Raw genomic sequence first — 22834 nt, forward strand, 5'->3', positions numbered from 1 at the left:
TTATTGAAAATGGGACAATTGAAGTCTCTATTGTTGAATTATCCCTTGGATTCTGTCAATTTTTGATTCATGTATTTTGGAGTACTGTTAGGTGAATATATGTTTATAATGGTTGTACAATTAATCTTAATTTAGAAGCATCTAAGTTGCATTACTCTCAATTTAATTTCAGTAATACACAAAACCTTTGCTTCAATCCCTCCCCTCTCCTTCATTTTATTATTTTCATATAAATTACATCTTTATACATTTTAAATCTATCAACCCAGTTTGACAATTATCGCTTCATGCAGTTTTCTAAATCAGATGAGAGAAGAAAAGAGTTATAAACAAAAAAAATTTATACTGTCTTTTATATTTACCTGTGTAGTTACCTTTACTGGTGCTCTTTATTTCTTTTGTGGATTTGACTTACTGTCTTAGGTCCTTTTATTTCAGTTTGCAGAATTTACTTTAGTATTTCTTGTAGGGCATGTCTGCTCGTGACAAATTCACTGTTTCTGTTTATATAGGAATGCTTTTATTTCTAATTTGTTTTTGCAGGACAGCTTTGCTGGATAGGGAATTCTTGGTTGACAGTCTTTTTCCTTCAGCACTTTGAATGTGTTATCCTTCGGCCTTCTGGCATCCACGGTTTCTGATGAGAAGTCAGCTGTTCATCTTAGAGGATCATATGTATGAGATGAACTGTTTTTCTCTTGCTACTCTCAAGATTCCTTCTTTGTCTTTCTACAGTTTTACTGTGATGTGTCTAGTTGTGAATCTCCCCCCTCCTTTGTGCTATACTTGTCATATATATGTCTATATATGTGTGTTACAAACCTAACAGTATAGTGTTATAATTATTTCTTTACATAGTCTTATGCCTTTCAAAGAAGTTAAGAGAAGAAAAGAGAAAATATATATTTATAATGGTTTTAAATTAACTTACATATTTATGATTTCTGGTAGTCTTCATTTCTTCCTGTGAATTCAGGGTAATTCCTAGTGTACTTTCCTTACACCAGTATAACTCACCTCCCTCCTTCACGCTATTACTGTTACATATATTACATCTTTGTATGTCGTAAGCCCAACAGTACACTTTTATCATGATTTTTTAAAATTTATTTTTAAATTTTATTTATTTTTAGCTGCACTGGGTCTTTGTTGCTGTGTGCAGGCTTTCTCTAGTTGCAGCGAGTGGGGGCTACTCTTCTTTGCGGTGCACAGGCTTCTCATTGCGGTGGTTTCTCTTGTTGTGGAGCACGGGCTCTAGGCACATGGGCTTCAGTAGTTGCAGCATGCAGGCTCAGTAGTTGTGGCTCACAGGCTGTAGACTGCAGGCTCAGTAGTTGTGGCGCACAGGCTTAGTTGCTCCACAGAATGTGGGATCTTCCCGGACCAGGACTTGAACCTGTGTCCCCTGCATTGACAGGCAGATTCTTAACCACTGCGCCACCTGGGAAGCCCTCTCTCCTCTCCTTCTGAAATGCCCACTGAACATATGTTGTTACTATTGATGGTGTCCCACAGATTTCTGAAATTCTGTTCAGTTTTCTTCATTTTTTCTTGCATTATTCAGATTGGATAACATATTGATCTGTCCTTAAGTTCACTGACTCTTTATTCTGCCAGCTCAATTTTGATTTTGAGCCCCTCTAGTGAAATTTTCATTTTAGTTATTACACTTTACAGATCCTACTGGTTCTTCTTTTTTTAAAAAAAAAATTTCTTTGTCTTCATTATTATTTTCTATTTGATAAGTCTTTGTCCCAATATTTTCCTTTAATTCTTTAAACTTGGTCTCTTTTAGGTCTTTGAATATGTTTACAATAGCAGCTTTGACAACTCTGTCTTCTAATTCTAACATCTGGATCCCCCCAAAGAAAATTTCTATTGACTGTTTCGTTTCTTAGGTATGGGTCACTTTTTTTGTTTGTTTATTTGCGTGTCTTGTAATTTTTTGTTAATAGCTAGCTGTTGTAGATCATATATTGCACCAACTCTGGATCCTGTTACCCTTTCCCCACCACTGGGGCTGTTGATGTTTGTTTCTTTTTTTGGTGACTTGTCTGGACTAATTCTATAGATTTTGTTTCCCCCAGAGCGTGTGACTGCTGATGTCTCTGCTCAGTTATTTTTTTATTTTTAAACCTGGTACTAGGGTCAGCATTCCTTGATTGTTAGCCAATGGCTGGTCAGAAGTTGTGCTTAAACATCTTGAGCCAGTAAGGTTTCTACCCTTTGCTGAATGATCTGTTTGTGTTTTCGGGGTGCAGCTAGTTTACAAGTCTACTCAGATTTTAACTCCTGTGTTTGCAAGGCCAAATATTAAGCTCATGCTGAGTAGCTCACTAGAACCTTCTCCAATATCTTCTGAGATGTGTGCAGACTTTCACATGCACATAGCCTGCAGACTATCAGAGATGAGTAGAATCTTACTGAGAAGAACTTTGGCTTGTCTCATTCCCCAGACCTCCCTGTTAAACTTCTGGCTGGTCTGTTGGTCTATTGCTTTTCCCAGCCAGTATTGAGACCTCAGGCTAGCTTTGCTATTTGCCTCTCTGATTGTGTGGCGCTGAGACCACTATTATTTTCGATAATGCCTCTGGGCATGGAATTTTCTGAACTCTGAGCCAGTAAAGCCACCCCTTTCTATACTATGAAGCTGAGGGGAGGAGAAAGATAGGCACAGCCTCAGGCTGAACACCACAGACTCATACGCTTCTTACTAGGATTCAGTAGATTTTCTTGAGTAAACATTTCTCAATTTCTTGTATGATGTATTAGTTTTTTATTGCTTCTATATCAAATTATCACAAACTTAGTGGCTTAAAATTATAAAAATGTATTATCTTACAGTTCTGTGGGTCAGAAATATAAAATGGGTCTCATTAAAATCAAGGTGTCAACAGGGCTGCCTTCCTTCTGGAGGCCCTAGAGGAGAATCCATTTCTTTGCCTTTTCCATCTTCTAGAGGCTGCCCGCATTCCATGGCTTGTGGTCCTCTTCCATCTTCAAAGCCAGTAATGGACCAGTCAAGTCTTTCTTACACTGCTTCCCTCTTCCACATTTAAGGAACCATTGCAATTCCACTGGGCCTACTCAGATAACTCAGGATTGTCTCTTTATTTTATGGTCAGCTGATTAACAAGCTTAATTCCATCCTCAGTCTTAATTCCCGCTTGCCATAGAACAACATATTCAGAGGTTCCGGGTATTAGGACATGAACATCTTTGGGAGGCCATTATTCTGCCTACCACATATGATTTTGATAAATTTCCAGTTTTCAAATGGTTGCTTTGGGCCATTTTGCATAGTTTTATCATTGTACTTTTCGGGTGAGCGTTTTCAGAGGTTCTCAGTCATTCTGGAAGTCCCACCCCTATATGATAAATTCTTACAATGGAATGCTATAAAGGAACGAGAATGAGTGAGCTGAAAAAAGGCAACAACATGGCTAAATCTCATAAACACAGTTTTGAATGAAAGAAGTCAGACACAAAAGAATGATTTCTACGTGACTCAGAAAAACTGGTCTAGATATTAGGAGTCAGAATTGTGGCTTCCCTTGAGGAGGTAGTGATTGGAAGAGGTCATGAGGGGGCTTCTAGGTGCTTATAATCTTCTGATTTATTTTTTACTTTTTGTTTTGAAGTAATTTCAAACTTACAGCAATCTTGCAAAAATAGTATGAAGCATTCCTGTATTCCCATCACCCTGATTCATGGTTAACATTTCGTCGCTTATTTTTTTAAATCATTCTCCCTTTCCAGATAAGGGGTACAGACCCATGCAGTGAATACAGCATACCCGGGGCAGTAACTACCTGGAACTCAGAATAAAAGAATGCAAAAGGAGGGTCTCTTTCCTTCATGGTTCCTCCTGGAGGATCCTCTCCTCAAACAGGCAGCTATTGGCCAGGGAATCAATACTAATTTAGGTCATCCTCCTACCTGAAGGCTTCTGGGGATTCCAGATGCCCTTAGTTCCCCCTCTCCTTCTCTGTAGTCCCCCCCTTTTTGAAGAGATCACCAGGCAACAGGGAAAACAAATCACAAGCCACCACCTCTTGTCTAGGGACTGTGAATTGGGGTTTTCCTGGGCCAGTCATGTCACCTCTCCAGCTCAGACTTTCCCCATCTGTGAAATGAGCAATGGCCATTCATGCCCTTTTAACTCCAAAGGGCTGTTGTGAGGATCATTTGGAGCAGAGAACGAGCAGGTCTTTGATTCCCCAACAACATGGCAGTGGCAAGCGTTACTAATCCCCGTTTCACAGAATTGGATCCTGAGCCCCAGGAGCACGAGGCTTGGTAGTCAAGCTTTTGCTGCCAGTTGGAAGTGGAGCCATGCCAGCGTCCAAGTCTTAGGGTATAGCCACTCTAGTCACACCCTACAGGCTTTAAGGTACCTCTTGTTTTCATGGAACACTGAAAAAACAAATTGGAAACCCACAAAACATATCAAATGGCAGAAGAGATAAATGGAATGTTAGAATTGTTTGTTTTGCTAAGAGATTTCTTCCTAGAAAAAAGCAAATGTGGTTTCACAATGGGACTTCCTCTCTGAATCCAGGCCAGAGCAAGCTGTTCATTCAGGATAAGGTGCTGGAGAGTGAATCATCTTTTTCTTGCCTGTTCACTGGAAGCCCTCGGAGACTTCCATCATTTGCAAAGACTAGCTGACTCTTCATCAAGCTTGTTTCCTTTTCTTCTTGGGCAGCCAGCTAGATAGTTTCTCAGCCTTTCCTGAGGTTAAATGAGGCCATGTGTCTGAATTCTGGTCAATGGAATGTTAGCAGAGCTGATGCCCCCCAACATCCAGGTCTGGACCATAAAATCCTCCCATGCTTCATGCCCTGCTCTATTTTCCCTTCCTTGGCTTCCTGCAGAGGAGCACAGTAACCTGTTAACAATAGTAGAGACACAGAGGGAAGGAGCCTGGGTCCCTGAATCATCACTAAGGGAAAAGCTGCCCCATTAATCAGGAATACCCATTCTGGACTCTGTGTGGTGGGAAGTCAACTTTTATCATGTCTGAGCCATTATGTAATTTGGGGTTTGTCTGTTACAGCATCTAGTGTTCCATCATCTAATACATGTTAGTTTACCTATAATTCCAACAGTTTTTTTAACCACAAAAGACATTTTATATCCTTCACATGTTTAACAATTTCTCCATCCCCCATAAACCAAAGATATTTTCTTATGTCTCTGTCAATACCTTCAAAATACAGTGTGCTCCAGAGCTCCATCTCCCCCTCCCCTCTCTGAAGTGGATCTTCCTCTCATGAATCTGCCATCACAGGGGATTCCAAAGGAATCTTTGGAATCAGAATAGGAATGGAGAGGGGACAAGGGGACAAGGGGAATTGGAGACAGCAAGTATAGACTATTCTTTTGAGTTTTACTATAAAAGTGCAGTATCTGGAGATGGATGTGTGGTCAAGGCATTGTTTTCTTAAGATGGAGGAAATAAGGGTATGTTGCACGCAGATGAGAATGATACAGTAGAGAGGGGGAAATTGATGATGCAGGAAAGAATGGGAGAACTGAGGAGTGATGTCCTTGAGTAGGAGAGGAGATTAGTCAGGAGCAAGGAAGATGCATGTCCATGGGTAGGTGCAGTAGTTGCAGGCGGGTGTGCTCTTCTGGTAACTTCTCTTTTCTCAGGGAAATAGGAATCAGGGTCATCAGTTGAGAGTGACGATCGAGGAAAAGGGGTCAAAGGTTTGAGTGGAGAGAAGAAAGAATGAAATAGTGTAGGAGAACGGGAAAGCAAACAAGCCAGGAAGACGTAGCAGGACTTTGGGGCAGTATGGAAGGACCTCAAGAGATTAGTGATCTTGAATTTTCAGTTAGCATGACTGGTTACTTCTCTCCAGCCATGTTCAGCTGCACTGGTGCAGGCGCAGTGGGTGAAGAGTTGGGTTTCCACCTGGTCTTGGATTTGTCAGGAGGTAGCAAGAATGGGAGTTGAAGTTATTTGGGCAAGAGAGTTGAGGGTATAGGTAAATGATGCTTGTAATGAAAGACCAGGGAAGTTGAGTTGAATTAGGAGAGAAGCAAGGACCTGAGTGGGGAAAAGAGATAGGATCAGTTTGGGTACGGTGGAAGGATAGTTGAAATTGGATACTCAAAATGATGAGCTGGGCTGAGAGATGATGGTAGTTAGAGAGTGGGGTGTGTGAAACTGAGATTATGCAACTGCAGTTACTGGTCAAGATGTGACCTTGGAAGTGAGGGGCTGAGGTAGGTGGAGGATAAGCTTATTGGAGGAGAGATGGTCATAGAACTGAGAGGCTGGTTATGTCTATGACAGAATCATGCTAGAGGGAATGACCATGAGCTGGGAGCTAAAATTATCAGTGAAGGAGAGGGAGTGACTAGGGGTGTACATGGCTGCCACAAGGGGTAGGTAATGGATGGAGACTCTGGTGACATGCATGTCAAAGAATCTGGGGGTTTGAGGGAGAAGAGAGGGAGAAGAGAGGAAGAATGGCTGGCTTGGAAGTAGCTATGAAGAGCAAAGAGGATGCCTATCCTATCCCAGTCTTGTGGTATGACGGTCCTCAGGGAGAGAACAGCGACTGCTAAGAAAGCTGCAAGGGAAGCAGAATCCACAGGGGAAGCAGAGTCCTCAGGAGAGAACCCAGCTTAGAACAAAAACGTGAGCAAAAAGATGAAGAGAACAGGAAGACACAGGCAAGGGTGTCCATTCATTACAGAACTCTCAGTAATAGTCAACGTCTGGAAACAACCTAAATGTCCGCTGCCAGGGGAATGGATAAATAAACAATCGATTGGTTCAAAATAGAGCTAGTTCATTTTCACAACAGTGAAAATGAATGTACTAGATCCATATGGATCAATATGGAAAAAAACTTACGAACATAAACTTGAATGAAATAAGCAAGTTGTAAAAGGTTACATTCAGTACGATGCTACTTACATAAAATATTAAGACCCACAAAACAATGCTATAATATATTATAAGGCTATAATAGGATAATGGTATCCAAGGAGGGACCCCCAGCAGCTTCAGAGTGATGGTTTTGTGGTTACCCATGGAGACAGAGGGAGGGGAGATGGGTGGCGGTGGGAGTAAAATAGCTTTGGTTGTATCTAAAATATTTTACTTCTTAATGAAAAAGAAATGCTGAAACAAAACACAGCAAAATATCAACTGCTGTTAAATCTAGGTTGTGGGTTCTCAGATTTATTTTAATTTTTTGTATGTTTGAAAGATTTCACTTGAAAAGAAAAAAGAACCTGAGTGTATTATTATAAAGTATGGTGATCAAAACAGTGTAGTACTGGCACCAGGATGGACAAACAGATCAGTGGATTAGAACTGAGAGTCCAGAAATGACATCATACATTTAGGGGCAATTGATTTTCAACAAGCAAGACAATTCAATGGAGAAAGAAGGGTCTATTCAGCAAATGATACTGGGACTGGGTAGCTACATGCAAAGAATGAAGTTGGACCCCTACCTCACATAAGATACAAAAATTACCCCCAATTGAATCAAAAATGGAAATGTAAGAGCTAAAACTATAAAACTCTTAGAAGAAGACATAAGGATGAATCTTCATGCCCTTGCCTTAGGAAATGGTTTCTTATATATGACACCTAGGGCACAAGTAACCAAAGAAAAAATAAATTGATGTCATCAAAATTTAAAACTTTTGTGCTCCAAAGAACACTATCAATAAAGTAAAAAGGCAAGCCAGGGACTTCCCTGGTGATACAGTGGTTAAGAATCCGCCTGCCAATGCAGGGGACACGGGTTCAAGCCCTGGTCTGGGAAGACCCCACAGGCCGCGGAGCAACTAAGACCATGAACCACAACTACTGAGCCTGAGCTCTAGAGCCCGCGGGCCACAACTACTGAGCCCGCGTGCCACAACTACTGAAGCCCGCGCACCTAGAACCCGTGCTCCGCAACAAGAGAAGCCATTGCAGTGAGAAGCCCGCGCACATAAACAAAGAGTAGCCCCCGCGCGCCACAGCTAGAGAAAGCCTACACGCGGCAACAAAGGCCTGACACTGCCAAAAAAAAAATTAATTAATTAAAAAAAAAAAAAGACAGGCCGGAGAAAATAAGGATCCATCAGGATACATAAAAAACTGCTACAACACAACAACAAAAATATAAGCAACCCAACTTAAAAATGGGCAAAGGATATGAATAGACATTTTTCTGAAGAAGATATACAAATGGCCAATATGCATATAAGATGCTCAACATCATTAGTCATTAGGAAAATGTGAATCAAAACCACAATGACTGGGCTTCCCTGGTGGCGCAGTGGTTGAGAGTCCACCTGCCGATACAGGGGACACGGGTTCATGCCCTGGTCCGGGAAGATCCCACATGCCGCGGAGCGGCTAGGCCCGTGAGCCATGGCCACTGAGCCTGCACGTCCAGAGCCTGTGCTCCGCAACAGGAGAGGCCACAACAGTGAGAGGTCCACAAACACACACACACACACACAAATAACCACAATGACATCCCACTTTATACCCACCAGGATGGCTATAACCAAAAAGGCAGACAATAACAAGAGTTGGCAAGAAAATTGAAAAATAGGAACCCTCATACATTGTTGATGGGAGCATAAAATGGTAGATCCTCCTTGGAAATAGTCTGGCAGGTCCTCAAAAATTTAAACATAGAATTACCGTATGACCTAGAAATTCTATTCCTACTTATATACTCAAAATAGTTGAAAACATATGTTCACAGAAAAATCTGTACACAGATGTTTATAGCAGCATTACTCGTAACAGCCAAAAGGTAGAAACAACTCAAATGGCCATCAGTGGATAAATGGATAAACAGAATATGATGTATCCATAAGGAAATATTATTCAGTCATAAAAACGAATGAAGTACTGACACATGCCACAATATGGATGAACCTTGAAAACAGATTAAGTGAAAGAAAGACACAAAATACCGCCTACTGCATGATTCTGTCTATATGAAATGTCCACAAAAGGCAAACTCACAGAGACAGAAAGTAGACTAGTGGTTGTCAGGGTCTGGGGAGAGGGGGAAATGGAAAGTGACTGCTAATGGGTACTGTGTTTCTTTTTGAGGTGATGAAAATGTTTTGGATTTAGATAGCGGAAATGGACATACACCTTGTGAATATATTAAAAACCACTGAATTATATACATCCTTTACAAGGGTGAATTTCATAGTATGTGAATTATATCTCAATTAAAAAACAAAACCGGGGACTTCCCTGGTGGTCCAATGGTTAAGACTGTGCGCTTCCACTGCAGGGGGCGTGTGTTCGATCCTTGGTCAGAGAACTAAGATCCTGCGTGCAGCGCGGCCAAAAAGCAAAACAAACCCAAAAAACCTAGGATCCAATCCAGTGTGGTCCCAGCAGATGACTTCTATTCTCTGAGCCTTGGTTCCTCATCTGAGGGGACTTACAGTAACCCCGGCTGCACCCACCTGAGATGGACTCTCAGTCGATCTAACGAGCCTGTCTGACGGGGCTTGTTAACTCTCGCGGGTGCCTCTATTCCTAGTCTGATCGTGGCTGCAACGATGAGTGGCCACTGTGCACCTGGACTCTGGCATCAGACCTGAGCACAGATTCAGGCTCCACCACTCACTGGGTGTGGAATCTAAGTCTCAGCTTCCTTCTCTGAAAAATGACGATGATGATGGTGGCCGCTTCTAAGTGTTGCTGTGGGAAGATGATGAGATAGTTGGTGTAAAACACAAGACACAGTACATCTGGCGCTCAGTAAGTACCAATGGGCTGCTGTCGTCTTTTCTTCTTCTTCTTCTTCTCCTTCTTCTTCACCTCCCCTTCCTCCTCCTTCTTCTTCCTCCTATTACTGTAGTGGTTGCCATTGTGGCCAATTAACCCCAAAGTCTTTTACTTCTTCCTCCCCACCCCTCTCTCTCCATCCCAGGATTTCCCCGTTGCCTCAGAGTCCACCTGTCTGGCCCAGGCCCTCAGATAAAAGTGCTCATCCTTCCTTCCATTTGTGGGACAACTTGGGGTGCTGATCTCCTCCCTGCCAAGTAGATGGATGGCAGGATGTCCCCTAGAAAACTTTGGCTCCTAGCTGCTCAGAAATCAGGAGCCTGGGGTGGTCCTCCCAGCCCCACGTGGAGCTCTCTCCTGGGGCCCCTCGCCTTTGCTGAAAAGAGGAAGCTCTGAGGCAGCTATTCAGGGCAGGGGCTTTCTCTTTGCCTCTCAGTGGAAGCAAAAGCCCAGACACTACTTCTAGGAATTTATCCACCAGTTGCATTCTCCCTCATGAGTAGGTTCAGGGAAGGTTATTTCGGCATTTTTATGTAAATGCAAAAGACTGGAAAATCCCCAAACATCCATCCATCAGGGGACCAGCTATATGAATTTTGGTAGATCCATACAGTGAAAAACCAGATGGTCACTGGAAAGAACCCTTCCTTTCCCCCATTTCTTTCAAAGGAATGCCTTTATATATGTGCTTGCATAGACTGTTTAGGAAGGAAAAATAAGAAATCATTAAGCTTGTTTGCCTCTGAGAAGGGGAAATGAAATGTGGTTGGGAGGTCAGAGGTGAGAAAATTACTTCGCAGTCTACCCTTTTTTCTGGCTGTATGAATTTAAATTTTTATCTTTTTGAATTGGTCAGTCATGCATATGGAAAATAATTTCAAATCATTCAAAAAGGTATTTGGTGGAAAATAAGTCTTTCCTCCTCTGAGCAGCTGCCCCCAACCACTACCCCGTTTCCCTCCTTAAGGGCAACTAATGTAATGAATTGTTTGTGTATCTTTCCAGATATAAGCTATGCATTTCTGTAAATCCACATTTACATGTAATTAAGTGTATGTTTATAGAGGTAATATATACATAACATAAGCTTTACCGTTTAAATTGTTTTAAAGTGTCCAGTTCAGTGACATTAAGTATATTCACATTGTCGTGCAACCATCACCACATTCCATCTCCAGAACTTTTTCATCTTCCCAAAGTGAAACTCTATCCCATCAAACAATAACTCCCCATTCCCTCCTCCCCCAGCCCCTGGCAACCAGCATTCTACTGTTGATCCCTATGAATGTGACTACCTCTAGGTACCTCACAGAAGCCTCTAGGAATCATACAGTATTTTTCTTTCTGTGACGGGCTTATTTCACTTAGCATAATGTCCTCAAGGTTCATCCATGTTGTAACATATGTCACAATTTTCTTCCTTTTTAAGGTGAATAATATTCCAACGTGTGTGTGTCTATCACATTTTGTTTTTCCATTCATCCATCGATGGACACTTGGGTTGTTTCCACCTTCACGTATTTTTTAATAAACAAAAATTAATTTAAATGAAAGAAGAAGGACGTTTAGGGGAAAGAGGATTTGATCTGGGAGCTTCCCATGCATTGCCAGTGCTGTAGAAGGACAGAAGGATAGGGCATCATCAACCTCTTGACGAGGAGGGAAAACATCCCCTTCATTGGCAACTGCCAGTGATTCCCCGCCTTCAGCCCCGGGAGAGAAACTCCCCTTTCCTTTCTTTGAAAGGTGGTCCTTTGAGCCCTGCCTGGGAACTCAGGGCTCCTTGAACGCAGTACCTGCCTCTTCTGCACCAGGGAGGCCAAGGGCCCTGGGGGAGCAAAGGCCTGATGGCTGCACGTGTGGCTTACCATCTTTCCAAGCCCCAGGGAAATGGGGTGCTGGGTAGCAGAGGCTGAGCCAGCAGGAAAGCCGTGGGGCCCTGCCGAGTCCCTGGGGTTGCAGGTGCTCTCCAGGGGGGAGACCCTGGGCCCACCCCCTGGAGGGGCCTCCACGAGGGCCCCGTGTAAGGAAACCCCGAGTGCAGATGAAGAACCGTCAGGCCGGTTCTCTGTCTCTCACTCGCAGTCCTCCAGTGACAACCCATTTTTACAAGATGATTTCCACATTTAAAAAAATTTTTTTTTCTTTTCTCCCCATGCTTTTGTTATGAAACATTTAAAATGTTCAGGAAAGTTGTTAGAGCAGTTCCATGATTCACTACTTCACTGCAACATTGTTAACATCTTGCCATGTTTGCTTTGTCTTGCCCTTTCTCTTTCTGGGCTATGATATACCTATACACATACATACATGTACATGCGTACAACACATTTGCACATACATATACACACAACCCACACGTGTGCACACACTCACATGTATACAATACACACATACATGTATGCATATACACACGTATACACGTGCACATATATAGGCGATACATACATGCATATACGTATGTATATGCACGTGCACACATATACACACACATATATACACACATATATATTTCCTCTAACCTGAACTCTTTGAAAGTAGGGTCATCATGAACTTCACCCCTAAATACTTCAAGTGCATCTCTTACGAACAAGGACATTCTCTCACACACCTTTAAAATCTGTATGATACCTAAGAAAATCAACAATAAAGCCCTAATAGCATCTAATATTTAAATTTCCTCATTTGTCCCCCAAAGGTCTTTTATAACTGTTTTCAAAATTAGGATTCAATCAAAATCTACCTATTGCACATATTTGGCTGTTATGTCTCTTCAATCTCTTTTAATCTTCAATGTCCCTAATCCACATTTTTAAAAAAAGAACATTGACTATTTGTTGATCTCCACATGGTCGTCTTGTAGGAGACCCGGAAGGCCCCACCTTCTGGAGCTGTCTGTTTTCTTGCGGGATGGCTCACCTTCCTCTAGCCCCTGTATTTCTTGTAAACTGGGAGTTAGGACTAGAGGCTTGATTAGATTCTGCGTTACACCTTTTCTTTTCTTTTTTCTTTCAAGACTTAATTTTTTAGAGCGGTTTCAGGTTCACAGCAAAATTGAGAGGAAGGTACAGAGATTTCCCATATGCTTCCTGCCCACAGACAGGCGTGGCCTCCCTCACTATTAACCTCCCCCACCTGAGTGTACCTTTGTGACAAATGATGAACCTACTTAGACACATCTAAATCACCCAAAGTCCATAGTTTATATTATGGTTTATTCTCTCTTGGTGTTGTGTAGTTTATGGGTTTGGACAAAAATATAATGATGTGTATCCATCATTGTGGTCTTATACAGAGTATGTTCACTGCCCTAAAAATCCTCTGTGCTCCACCTCCTCATCTTTTCTTCCCTCTAAGCCCTGGTAACCGCTGATCTTTTTACTGCCTCCATAGCTTTGCCTTTTCCAAAAGGTCATATAGTTGGAGTCATAGAGTTTGTGGCCTTTTCAGATTGGCTTCTCTCACTTAGTAACGTGCATTTAAGGTTCCTCTATGTCTTTCCCTGGCTTGATAGCTCTTTTCTTTTCAGCCGTGAATAATAATTCCATTGTCTGAATATACCACATTTTATCTGTTCACCTACTGAAGGACATCTTGGTTGCTCCTAAGTTTTGGCAGTTGTGAATAAAGCTGCTATAATATAGGCTTTTGTGAGGACATAAGTTTTCAACTCCTTTGGGTGAATACCAAGGATCGTGATCATTGGACCAGAGAGTAGTTTAACTGATAATATATACATAATGTAAAATTTACCATTTTAATAATTTTTAAGTGTCCAGTTCAGTGGCATTAAATACATTCATATTGTTGTGCAACATCATCACCATCCATCTCCAGAACCCTTCCGTCTTCCCAAACCAAAACTCTGTATCCATTAAAAACTAACTCCCTGGGGCTTCCCTGGTGGCGCAGTGGTTAAGAATCCACCTACCAGTGCAGGGGACACGGGTTCGAGCCCTGGTCTGGGAAGATCCCATATGCCGCAGAGCAACTAAGCCCGTGCGCCACAGCTACTAAGCCTGGGTGCCACAACTACTGAGCCTGTGCTCTAGAGCCCACGAACCACAACTACCGAGCCCGTGTGCCACAACTACCGAAGCCTGCACTCCTAGAGCCCGTGCTCTGCAACCAGAGAAGCCACTGCAATGAGAAGCCCATGCACCACAACGAAGAGTAGCCCCCGCTCACCTCAACTAGAGAAAGCCTGCACGCAACAACGAAGACCCAACGCAGCCAAACATAAATAAGTTTATAAAAAAAAAACCCCACAAAACTAACTCCCCATTCCCTCCGCCCTCCAGCCCCTGGTAACCACCATTCTAGTTTATGTCTCTATGAATCTGATTCCTCTAGGAACCCCACAGAGTTGTAAGCATGCAATATTTGTCCTTCTGTGACTGGCTTTGGGTAACGCCTTTTTTTTTTTTTTTTTCGCGGTATGCGGGTCTCTCACTGTTGTGGCTTCTCTCGTTGCGGAGCACAGGCTCCGGACGCGCAGGCTCAGCGGCCGTGGCTCACGGGCCCAGCCGCTCCGCGACATGTGGGATCTTCCGGGACCGGGGCAGGAACCTGTGTCTCCTGCATCGGCAGGCGGACTCCCAAACACTGCGCCACCAGGGAAGCCCTGGGTAACGCCTTTTGACAAGAGGTTTTCCAAGGCGATGCTGTGCACCTTCAATGCACATCCATCAGGAGGCTCATAGGAACTGCGGCTGAACAGGCCCTGCCCGGCCCTGCATGCAGCCCCTCCCATCTGGCTGCCCCCTGCTCCCTGACCCACTCTGCCCCAGCTGCTCAGGCCTCTCACCCTTTGCCCTTGCCCCTTCCTCCCTGGCAGGTTTCTTAGTATCTTCTGAATTTCAGCTTGCCTGTCAGCCCTCATAGAGTCTTCTCCTGACTCCCCAAACCTGCTTCCCCACAGTCACTGTCTATTTTTCTCTGTTTCATTTTATTCGCGGCACTCACCACAGCCTGACATTACCTTATTTGGTTTTGTTTTTTTGTGTGTTTTTTTGCCTGTTTATTGTCTGTCTCCAAGGTAAACATGAGAGCAGGGACCTATTCACTCTGTGTCCCCAGATCCTGGCAGTGTACCTGGCACGTGGCAGGTGCTTGTATTACTCTCCTCTTGCTTCTGTAACAAATGACTTGGTGGTTTAATACACCAATTTATTAGCTTACAGTTCAGCAGGTCAGAAGTTCTAAATCAGCCTCAGTGGAGTAAAACTGAGGTGTCGGCAGGGCTGTGTTCCTTCTGGAAGCTCTAGGGGAGAATCTGTTTCCTTGCGTTTCCCACCTTCTCGGGCACATAGCGTCACATCATTTGGACTTCCGCTTCTGTCATCCCATCTCCTGTCTGAATCTGACCCACTCGCTGGCCCCTCTTATAATGACCCTGTGATTGCTTTGGGTCCATCCAGAGAATCCAGGAAGTCCCTCTGTTTTTGTTTTTGTTTTAATATTTATTTATTTTGGCTGCCCCGGGTCTTAGCTGCGGCACATGGGATCTTCGTAGCGGCATGTGGGATCTTTAGTTGCGGCATGCGGTCTTCTTAGTTGCAGCATGCAGACTCTTAGTTGTGGCATGCATGTGGGATCTAATTCCCCGACCAGGGATCGAACCCGGGCCTCTTGCATTGGGAGCACAGAGTCTTACCCACTGGGCCACCAAGAAAGTCCCAAGGAAGACTCTGTTTTAAGGGCCTTAACTTCAACACACCTGCAAAGTCCTTTTTACCAGGTAAGGTCACATGTTCACAAGTTTGGGGAATTAGATATGGACATTTTGGGGCGGTTCATTATTCTGTCGACCAAGGGCTCAATAAATATTTGTTGAATGAATGAAAGAATGAATGAGTGGATGGATCCCTCTACAAATGGAGTGCTGAGTCCTGAACTCCAGGATGGCTTATCTACTTACAGGCAAGGCCCCTCTTCCTCTGAGCCCGGGTTTCTTCTTCCATTAGATGTGTTCTGAGCACCCACCATGTACCCCGCTCTTGGTAGACCCTGGAATGCCAAGACAAATAAAGGGAGACCCCACCTTCTAAGAGCTTGGAGTTTGGCTTCTGGGAGGAGATTGAGAAAGAGAAAACCTGATGTAGTCTGTTCAAGTCCACGTTCTAGGTCACCTCAGAGAATTTTGGAGTCCTGAGGGGGTGTGTTTACCTAGAAGGTGACATTTCAAATGGCTCCTGATGCACGAGTAGGAGTTTACGCGGTAGAGGAGTGGCAAGGGCATTCACGGCCAGGGACAAGCCACAGACCTCTTTGAAAAACTCTGAGGACTGTGGATGTGATTCCTCAGGGGAGTGAGACCAGCTGGGCAGAGGTGGTGGGGTCGTGTCTGGAATGGAGGCCTTGAAGGCCACAGTCAGGGGCACGGGTTCAGGGGGCCACAGCAGGGTTTTGAAGCAGGAGAGAGGCATGTGCAGCTTTGAATCCGGGCTACTCACTCTGGTCACTGCAGTGTGGATAGGGGAATGAGGGGCCAGCATCTGAGCCTGAGGTGGAGGTGGCCTGGACTGGGCAGGGACAATGGGGATGGAGATAAGTGGACAGATCCGAGACAGACTGAGGTAGTAGAATCAGTGGGACACGGCGGTAGATTGAGAAGGGGCTGGGTGAGGAAGAGCGTGGAGACAGCTGCGAAGGAAGGACAGGCAAGATGGAAATGTGTGGAAGCTCTTTATAGCTGTTGAGTGGACCATGAACTGGCCCAAGCTGAGACTTTGTGAGAAGCCCTAGAGGACACCGGTGATGGGGCAGAGAAACTAACCCAATGGCTTCATAGGCTTCTCCCTTTGAAGACCGATCAGTGATGAAGGTCACCCTTCATCAAGATGGGCCTCAGTTCCAGGTGAGGGTTTAGGGCTATTTGGCTCCTGTCCACATTCTCACTTGATTTACAAACAACCACTGGGGTAAATACGTAGGACTGCAAAACCATCTCTCCCATTTCTAGATGGGTAAACTCAGTCCCAGAGACATCCAGAGACATGGCCAAGGCCACACAGCCAGCAGACCCCAGGGAGAACAGGCCTCCAAGAGGCCCAGCTCAAGGGGGATTTTGCAAGTCTCTTGGGACCCAGAGGGGAGGTCAGGGTGGGGGTCCCCTTTGAGTGGTTCCTGGCCACAGAGAATTTCCTTCTCTCTGGAGGAAGTGGGAGTTCTTCTTTCATAACGTGAATGTCAGAGATTCTAGGCTCACCGGTGACTAAGAGTGTCTGAGGCTTGTGGGTGTAGCAAGCGTTTAAATACCAGAGCTTCCTGTCCTTTGGCGATTGTAGGCACCTGAGCTGGGACACACAGGACGAAAGTATGGCCAGCCTGCAGACCCCACTCCTGGCTGCCCTCATCCTCCTTGCTATGATACTTCAAGCAACAGAGGCAGGTGAGGCTGGGAAGAGGGAGGGCTCTCTGCAGAGGTCAAGGTCAGATACTGGGGTATCTTCCTCATGTGGTAGAAAGAGCACTGAACTGAGAGCAGAAGACTCCAATCTGCTGCTGGCTCTTGGGCTAGTCCCATTGCTTCTCTGGACCTCAGTTTATACATCTGTTAGATGGATAGTCTTGAAGGCTTGGAGTCTAGGATCTATCTCAGCTGGGCTCGGGGTTGTAGTGGGCATGGCCCAGCGTCTCCTACTCCAGAGAACTCAAGGGTAGGGCCTTGGGATGTGAAGAAGGAGCCACTGAAGGAGGCCAGCTGGGGTGGGTAAAGGCAGGAGCAACGGTAATAGATGTTCCCTTGGAAAACCAGTCCTGCCCTCTCACCGCCCCATTTTTCTCCAGAACCTGCCCTCAACACTGGGTTCCTGATTTCTCTTTCCATCCCAATGTACACTCTTCTGCCCTATGATGGGTAGGGGAATGAGAACTGGACTGGGAGTCTGGGAGCTAGGAACAATACTGCTCGGTTATTGGGGTTCCTGAGCCCCTTCCCTGCATGACAGGCCCCATAGGGTAGGTACTATTATTACCCCCTGGGTCTGAGGAGGAAATTAGGTCTCAGATGTTAAGTGACTCACGGCAGAACGAGACTCGAACCCGGGCTTCCATGCCTGGACTCTGCCTGAGCCCTTGTCCTGACTCTCCAGGGTCATGCTGTGTGATCTGGGCAAGTCCTCCCCCATCTCTGGACCTCAGCCTCACCATTTGCACCATGAAGGGGATTAGGGTAGATGTGAGCTGAAGGGACGTTCTCAGGTTACCTGGGAAGTTCTTCAGAGTGTCCACCTGGTTCAGCAGGGCTGGGACTAGGCACCGAGCTTTTCTGACAAGCTCCTGGGTGATGCTGATGGTGTGGGTCCACAGACCTCAACTTGAGTAACAAGGTTCTAAGGCTCCTTCCTGTTCAGCGTGTCTGGTCCCATCTAGAGCTTAGGGCATTGTTGATGCTCGGTCATTCTGAATCCCTCTCCCTTGAGCTGACCAAAGCAGAGTGTAGACTTTGGGCACTCAGCGGCTTCTCAGAGGCCCCAAGAGTGGGGACTTTGAGGGCCCAGAATCCTCTGGACACCAACCTTCCACGTGATAACAGAAAAGCTGGGTCAGAGGTTTGGGCCAAGGGAGAGCAGCCTGTGACTCCTCTGAGCACCCTTCTCCCCCAGGCCCCTACGGTGCCAACGTGGAGGACAGCATCTGCTGCCGGGACTACATCCGTCACCCCCTGCCCCTGCGTCTGGTGAAATATTACTACTGGACTTCGGAGTCCTGCCGGAGGCCTGGCGTGGTGTGAGTAGGAAGCCGGGGAGACAAGACCTTGGAGAGCTTGACGGGTGGGGCCTGGGAGGCTGCAGGTGCACCCAGGGATGGAGGAATGCAGCCAGATGTCAGCTGGGAGCACTTGGCCGAACTAGACGGCTCAGCTGAGGCTTGGGTGGACCAAGAAAAATATCATGTTATCATTCAACAGATATTCTCAGGCACCTCTTATGTGCCAGGCAGCGTGCCAGGTTCTGAGGATGCAGAGGGTGCCGCTCCACCCCGGCAAGGCAGATAGGTAGTGCAGAGCTGCCGTAGAGCGTAGGGTTCAGGGTACGGGCAGTATGCCTGGTTCCGCTGAGTCAGCAAAGATGCTCCCATCAGAAGCATCTTGGATCCCAGTGCCCTGGGAGTCAGTTACTTGAGGCAGCCTATTCTTACCAGGAGCATATGAAGAGCTGACACTAAGTGCTTCCTCAGGGCCAGGCACTGTTCTGAGCATGACTGTTTAATTCTCACAATGATCCTATAAGGAGGTGCTATTCTTTCCATTTTACAGATGGAGAAACAGGCTTGGGGCGGGGTGAGGGGAGAAGTGACTTGCTCAAGGTTGCCCAGGCTGGAACCAGGACTCCTGGGTCCTCGTTTAGGGCTTTCTCCTAAGGTTCTTATTCTCCTTTGCTTCTTTGCTTCCTTTTCCTCGGCCTGGAGCCTGCCCCCGCCCCTGCCCCTCCCCCTGCCCCTGCCCCTGGCTGGGTGACGGGACCTGTCCTTTCTGGGGCAGCCCCTCTGGCTGCTGCCTGCCAAACCACAGAGTGGGGGGTGTTTGAGCTTGGGGATTTATGACCCCCTTTGGGGCCCTGTCACCTTCTCATCTGAATCCTTCTCACTCATCTTCCGTCCCTCAGAGGGGTCTGTGGGTAAAGTACAAGAAGGCTGAAACAGGAAGGCCTGCCACAGTTCTGGTCACTTCAATACTGGGCCTCAGTTTCCCAATCAGTATAGCGGGAGTGATCACTTTATTTTTTTAATCAAACATGTAGAGAGTGCTTGTTAAGTGCTAGGCACTGTTATAGACGCTTTATAAACATTAACTCATTTAATCCTTCAAGCAACCCTATGTAGTAGGTACTGTTACAGTCCCCCTTTTTTTTTTTTTTTTTGTGGTACGCGGGCCTCTCACTGTTGTGGCCTCTCCCGTTGCGGAGCACAGGCTCCGGACACACAGGCTCAGCAGCCATGGCTCACGGGCCCAGCCGCTCCGCAGCATGTGGGATCTTCCCAGACCGGGGCACGAACCCGTGTCCCCTGCATCGGCAGGCAGACTCTCAACTACTGCGCCACCAGGGAAGCCCCTACAGTTCCCTTTTTACAGGTGCATAAATGTGCACAGCGAGTTACAGGGCCTCTCAGGCATCACAGGGCAGAATAATAGTAAGTGGGAGGTGTACTGCTCAACGCCTGACATATAATAGATACTCAGTGAGAGACGGTACACATGTGATTATTGGATCTCGAGCCAGAAGGGATTCTAGAAAGAATGTGGCTCAATGAATGAGAAGATCAAAGCTCAGAGAGGGTCTGAGCCTTGTCCAGTGTCACAGAGCAGCCAGGGCAGGCTGTCCACGTGGCCAAGATCAACACTGCTTTGCTGCCTTCTTTGTTCTTTCTGTTTATTGGTCATCTGGGGGTGCATGTGTGTGTGTGTGTGTGTGTGTGTGTGCACGCAGATCAGGGGTGTGTGTGTGTGTGTGTGTGTGTGTGTGTGTGTGCACGCAGATCAGGGGTGTTTGTTGCAGCTCTGGCAAAAGTGGAAGCCTTAGCCCACTACTGCCATGTGGTCTTGGGCTATTGTTCACCTCTCCTCTCTGTGCTCAGGTCTCTCAGAGGGGCCTGGGTGGGGATGCTCGTTCACAGCGAGCACGATGAGTCAGGTCTTACCAGCTCTGGCACTTAGACAAGTTGCTTTACCCCATTGGGCCTCGCTTTCTTCAGCTATTAAGTAGATAGAATATTGGAGGCTTATAGGGTTGTTGTAAGGACTTATTAAGGAAATCAATGTTAAAAGTTCAGGCCAGGTCCTGGCACAATTATATATCACCTACTGTCTGCTGTGCACTGTTCTGAGCACTCCAGTTTATATTAACTCATCATATCTTCATCAAATTCCTATGAGGTTGGACCAGAATTATCATGCCCGTTTTACAGATGTGGAAACTGAGGTTCAGAGAAGTTAAGGGGCTTGCTAACATGTGGCAGAGCTAGAATTCTAATCCGGATAGGCTGTCTCCAAAGTTCATGCTCTTGGCTACTACCCAATACTCTCTCCCAAGGCAATGTCAGCAAAGATTATGGGACTCCTGGGCATTCTATTTCCTGGCCTGCCCTGGCACTCATGGCTGGGGCTGAAGGTATGGGAAGTCCTTGCCGCTTATCTCCCCCTCTCCGTCTTAAGAAATGTGTTTGCCTACAGCAGGCGACTCATAATTGCTAAGGTTCTGCAGCGGGGCTGTGGCATTCTTGCTGCATGCTAATGGCGCCTCCTTGTCTCCCTGGTGTTTCCGCCTTCCAGCTTGCTGACCGTGAGGGACCGAGAGATCTGTGCTGATCCCAGACTGCCCTGGGTGAAGAAAATTCTCCAGAGGCTGGACCAATGAGGCAGGCCCTGCCCTGATGACCGTGGCCTTGGCTCCTCCAGGAAGGCTCATGGAGCCCCACCTCCCTGCTGTTACAGCTGCTCCCCGACACAACCCTGTACCAACAACCCTCTCAGCGGTCCCTGATCTTGATGTCTGCAGCTGTCACTCCCAGTCAAGCCTCCCACTGTCACTCTCATCTCCCCACTTACCCTTCCAACCCATCCTCTGCCCCACCAAAGCCAGAGGGTCCACAGTCCTGGTCAGTCAGTCCCCTGCTCAAAATCCTTCCATGGCTCCCCTTTGCCCTAGGCTGAGGTCAGAGCTCCTGAGCCTGGCATCCCTGCCCTCCAGATCTGGGTCTTATCCTTTGCCTCCAGCCCTGCCTCATTTCCCTCCATGCATGTTGGACTCCGGCTCCCTGTTCTCCCAAACCCATGTCATACATTTCCACTTCTGGCTCTTTTCCCGAGCTGCTCCTGACACCCAGAATGTCTCCCCATCCTCTGCACATGTCCAACCCCACCAGCCCTCCAGGGCATCACTCAACCTAAGCAGACAGTAATTGAGTCATTTTTTAGACTTCCCCTGGCCCTCTGTCCCCTTTTAACAGCCCTGATCACAGTCTACCCAGAATTCTCGGGAACTGGGAGCTTGTCCTCCAGCCCCACCAGCTGGACCGATATCCACACCTGAGTTACTTTGTCTCCCGGCCTCTGGCACAGAGCACAGGGCCTGGCTCAGAATCAGGGCTCAATAAGAGGCTGCAGGTTGAATCAATAAAAGTAATGTCCGTCTCCCACCTCTCAAGGGCTCTGACACATCAATACAGAGACTCAAGGTCATCTAGAGAAGGGCTGGCGGGGTTCATTAGGAAGCCTCAAATTTACCCAGATTCACCTTTCTTCCCCATGTTACCTCTTTAACCTTCTTGCCTCCCTTGGGTTTTTTACTGCTTCTCCAACCAACATCCAGGCCTGACCTCTTCAGAGTCCCGAATTTCCTCTTCCTCCTTCCCCAAATAGCTGACAACCAAATTCCTGCTATGGGGTGAATGAGTACCCTTGGCTTGGTATTATAAGCTCTAGTTATATATGTATAAGAAAAGAGGGCACATGCTTAAAAGGCCCAATGGATGACTGGAAGAATTTTAAGAAATGTGTGGGAGGGGGACAAGGTAGAGATTTCCTGGTCCTTGGAGTAAATGTGTGGGGTATAGTTAAGTGAAAGAGCCTTGGATGGAGGTTGTTCTCAGGTGGCTGGGGTCAGGCTAAGGACTGGGACTTAGGACTTATCTACACCTCTTTGAGGACCACAGCTTCCCCAGGTATCTGTGCTTGTTCCTTTCGGAGGGAGCCTGGTATAGTATGGCAGGGTGGTTGTTGCTGTGTGACCCTGAGGAGACCATCTAACCTCTCTGAGCCTCACCTGAGAATGAGAATACCTACCTTATGAGATTGCTGTGGGGCTCAGATCCAAGTCACAGAAAATGTGGCTTTGCCGGCCATGAAACTCAGTGTCTTCCGGGGCTTGTGTCCCACTGGGAGCCCAAGGTCATTTGCCCACTATAGGCACCAGAAGTGTTAACCTGCCCACTGCCCATGCACAGGGCCTTCAATTTTTCTGGGATCTCCCTCCGCTCCTGTCCTGCCCTTGCCCTTGCCCCTCAAGCCTTCTGGAAAATAAATCCTCTACAACAATGTCTGTT

General features: G+C 46.3%; 1 protein-coding gene across 1 annotated transcript in view; it reads left to right on the plus strand.

The window, feature by feature from the left end:
• Positions 1-21709, plus strand: part of LOC132416284 (C-C motif chemokine 22) — a 44932-nt gene extending 23223 nt beyond the window's left edge. Inside the window, exons 2-4 of the mRNA XM_059999611.1 lie at positions 17077-17180; positions 18397-18520; positions 21063-21709. Of these exons, the coding sequence (XP_059855594.1) occupies positions 17077-17180; positions 18397-18520; positions 21063-21147 (313 nt within the window). The 3' untranslated portion in view covers positions 21148-21709. The remainder of the gene's footprint in view (positions 1-17076; positions 17181-18396; positions 18521-21062) is intronic.
• Positions 21710-22834: the final 1125 nt, after the last annotated feature.

This window comes from Delphinus delphis, chromosome 20 (genome assembly GCF_949987515.2).
Source record: "Delphinus delphis chromosome 20, mDelDel1.2, whole genome shotgun sequence".
NCBI lineage: Eukaryota > Metazoa > Chordata > Mammalia > Artiodactyla > Delphinidae > Delphinus > Delphinus delphis.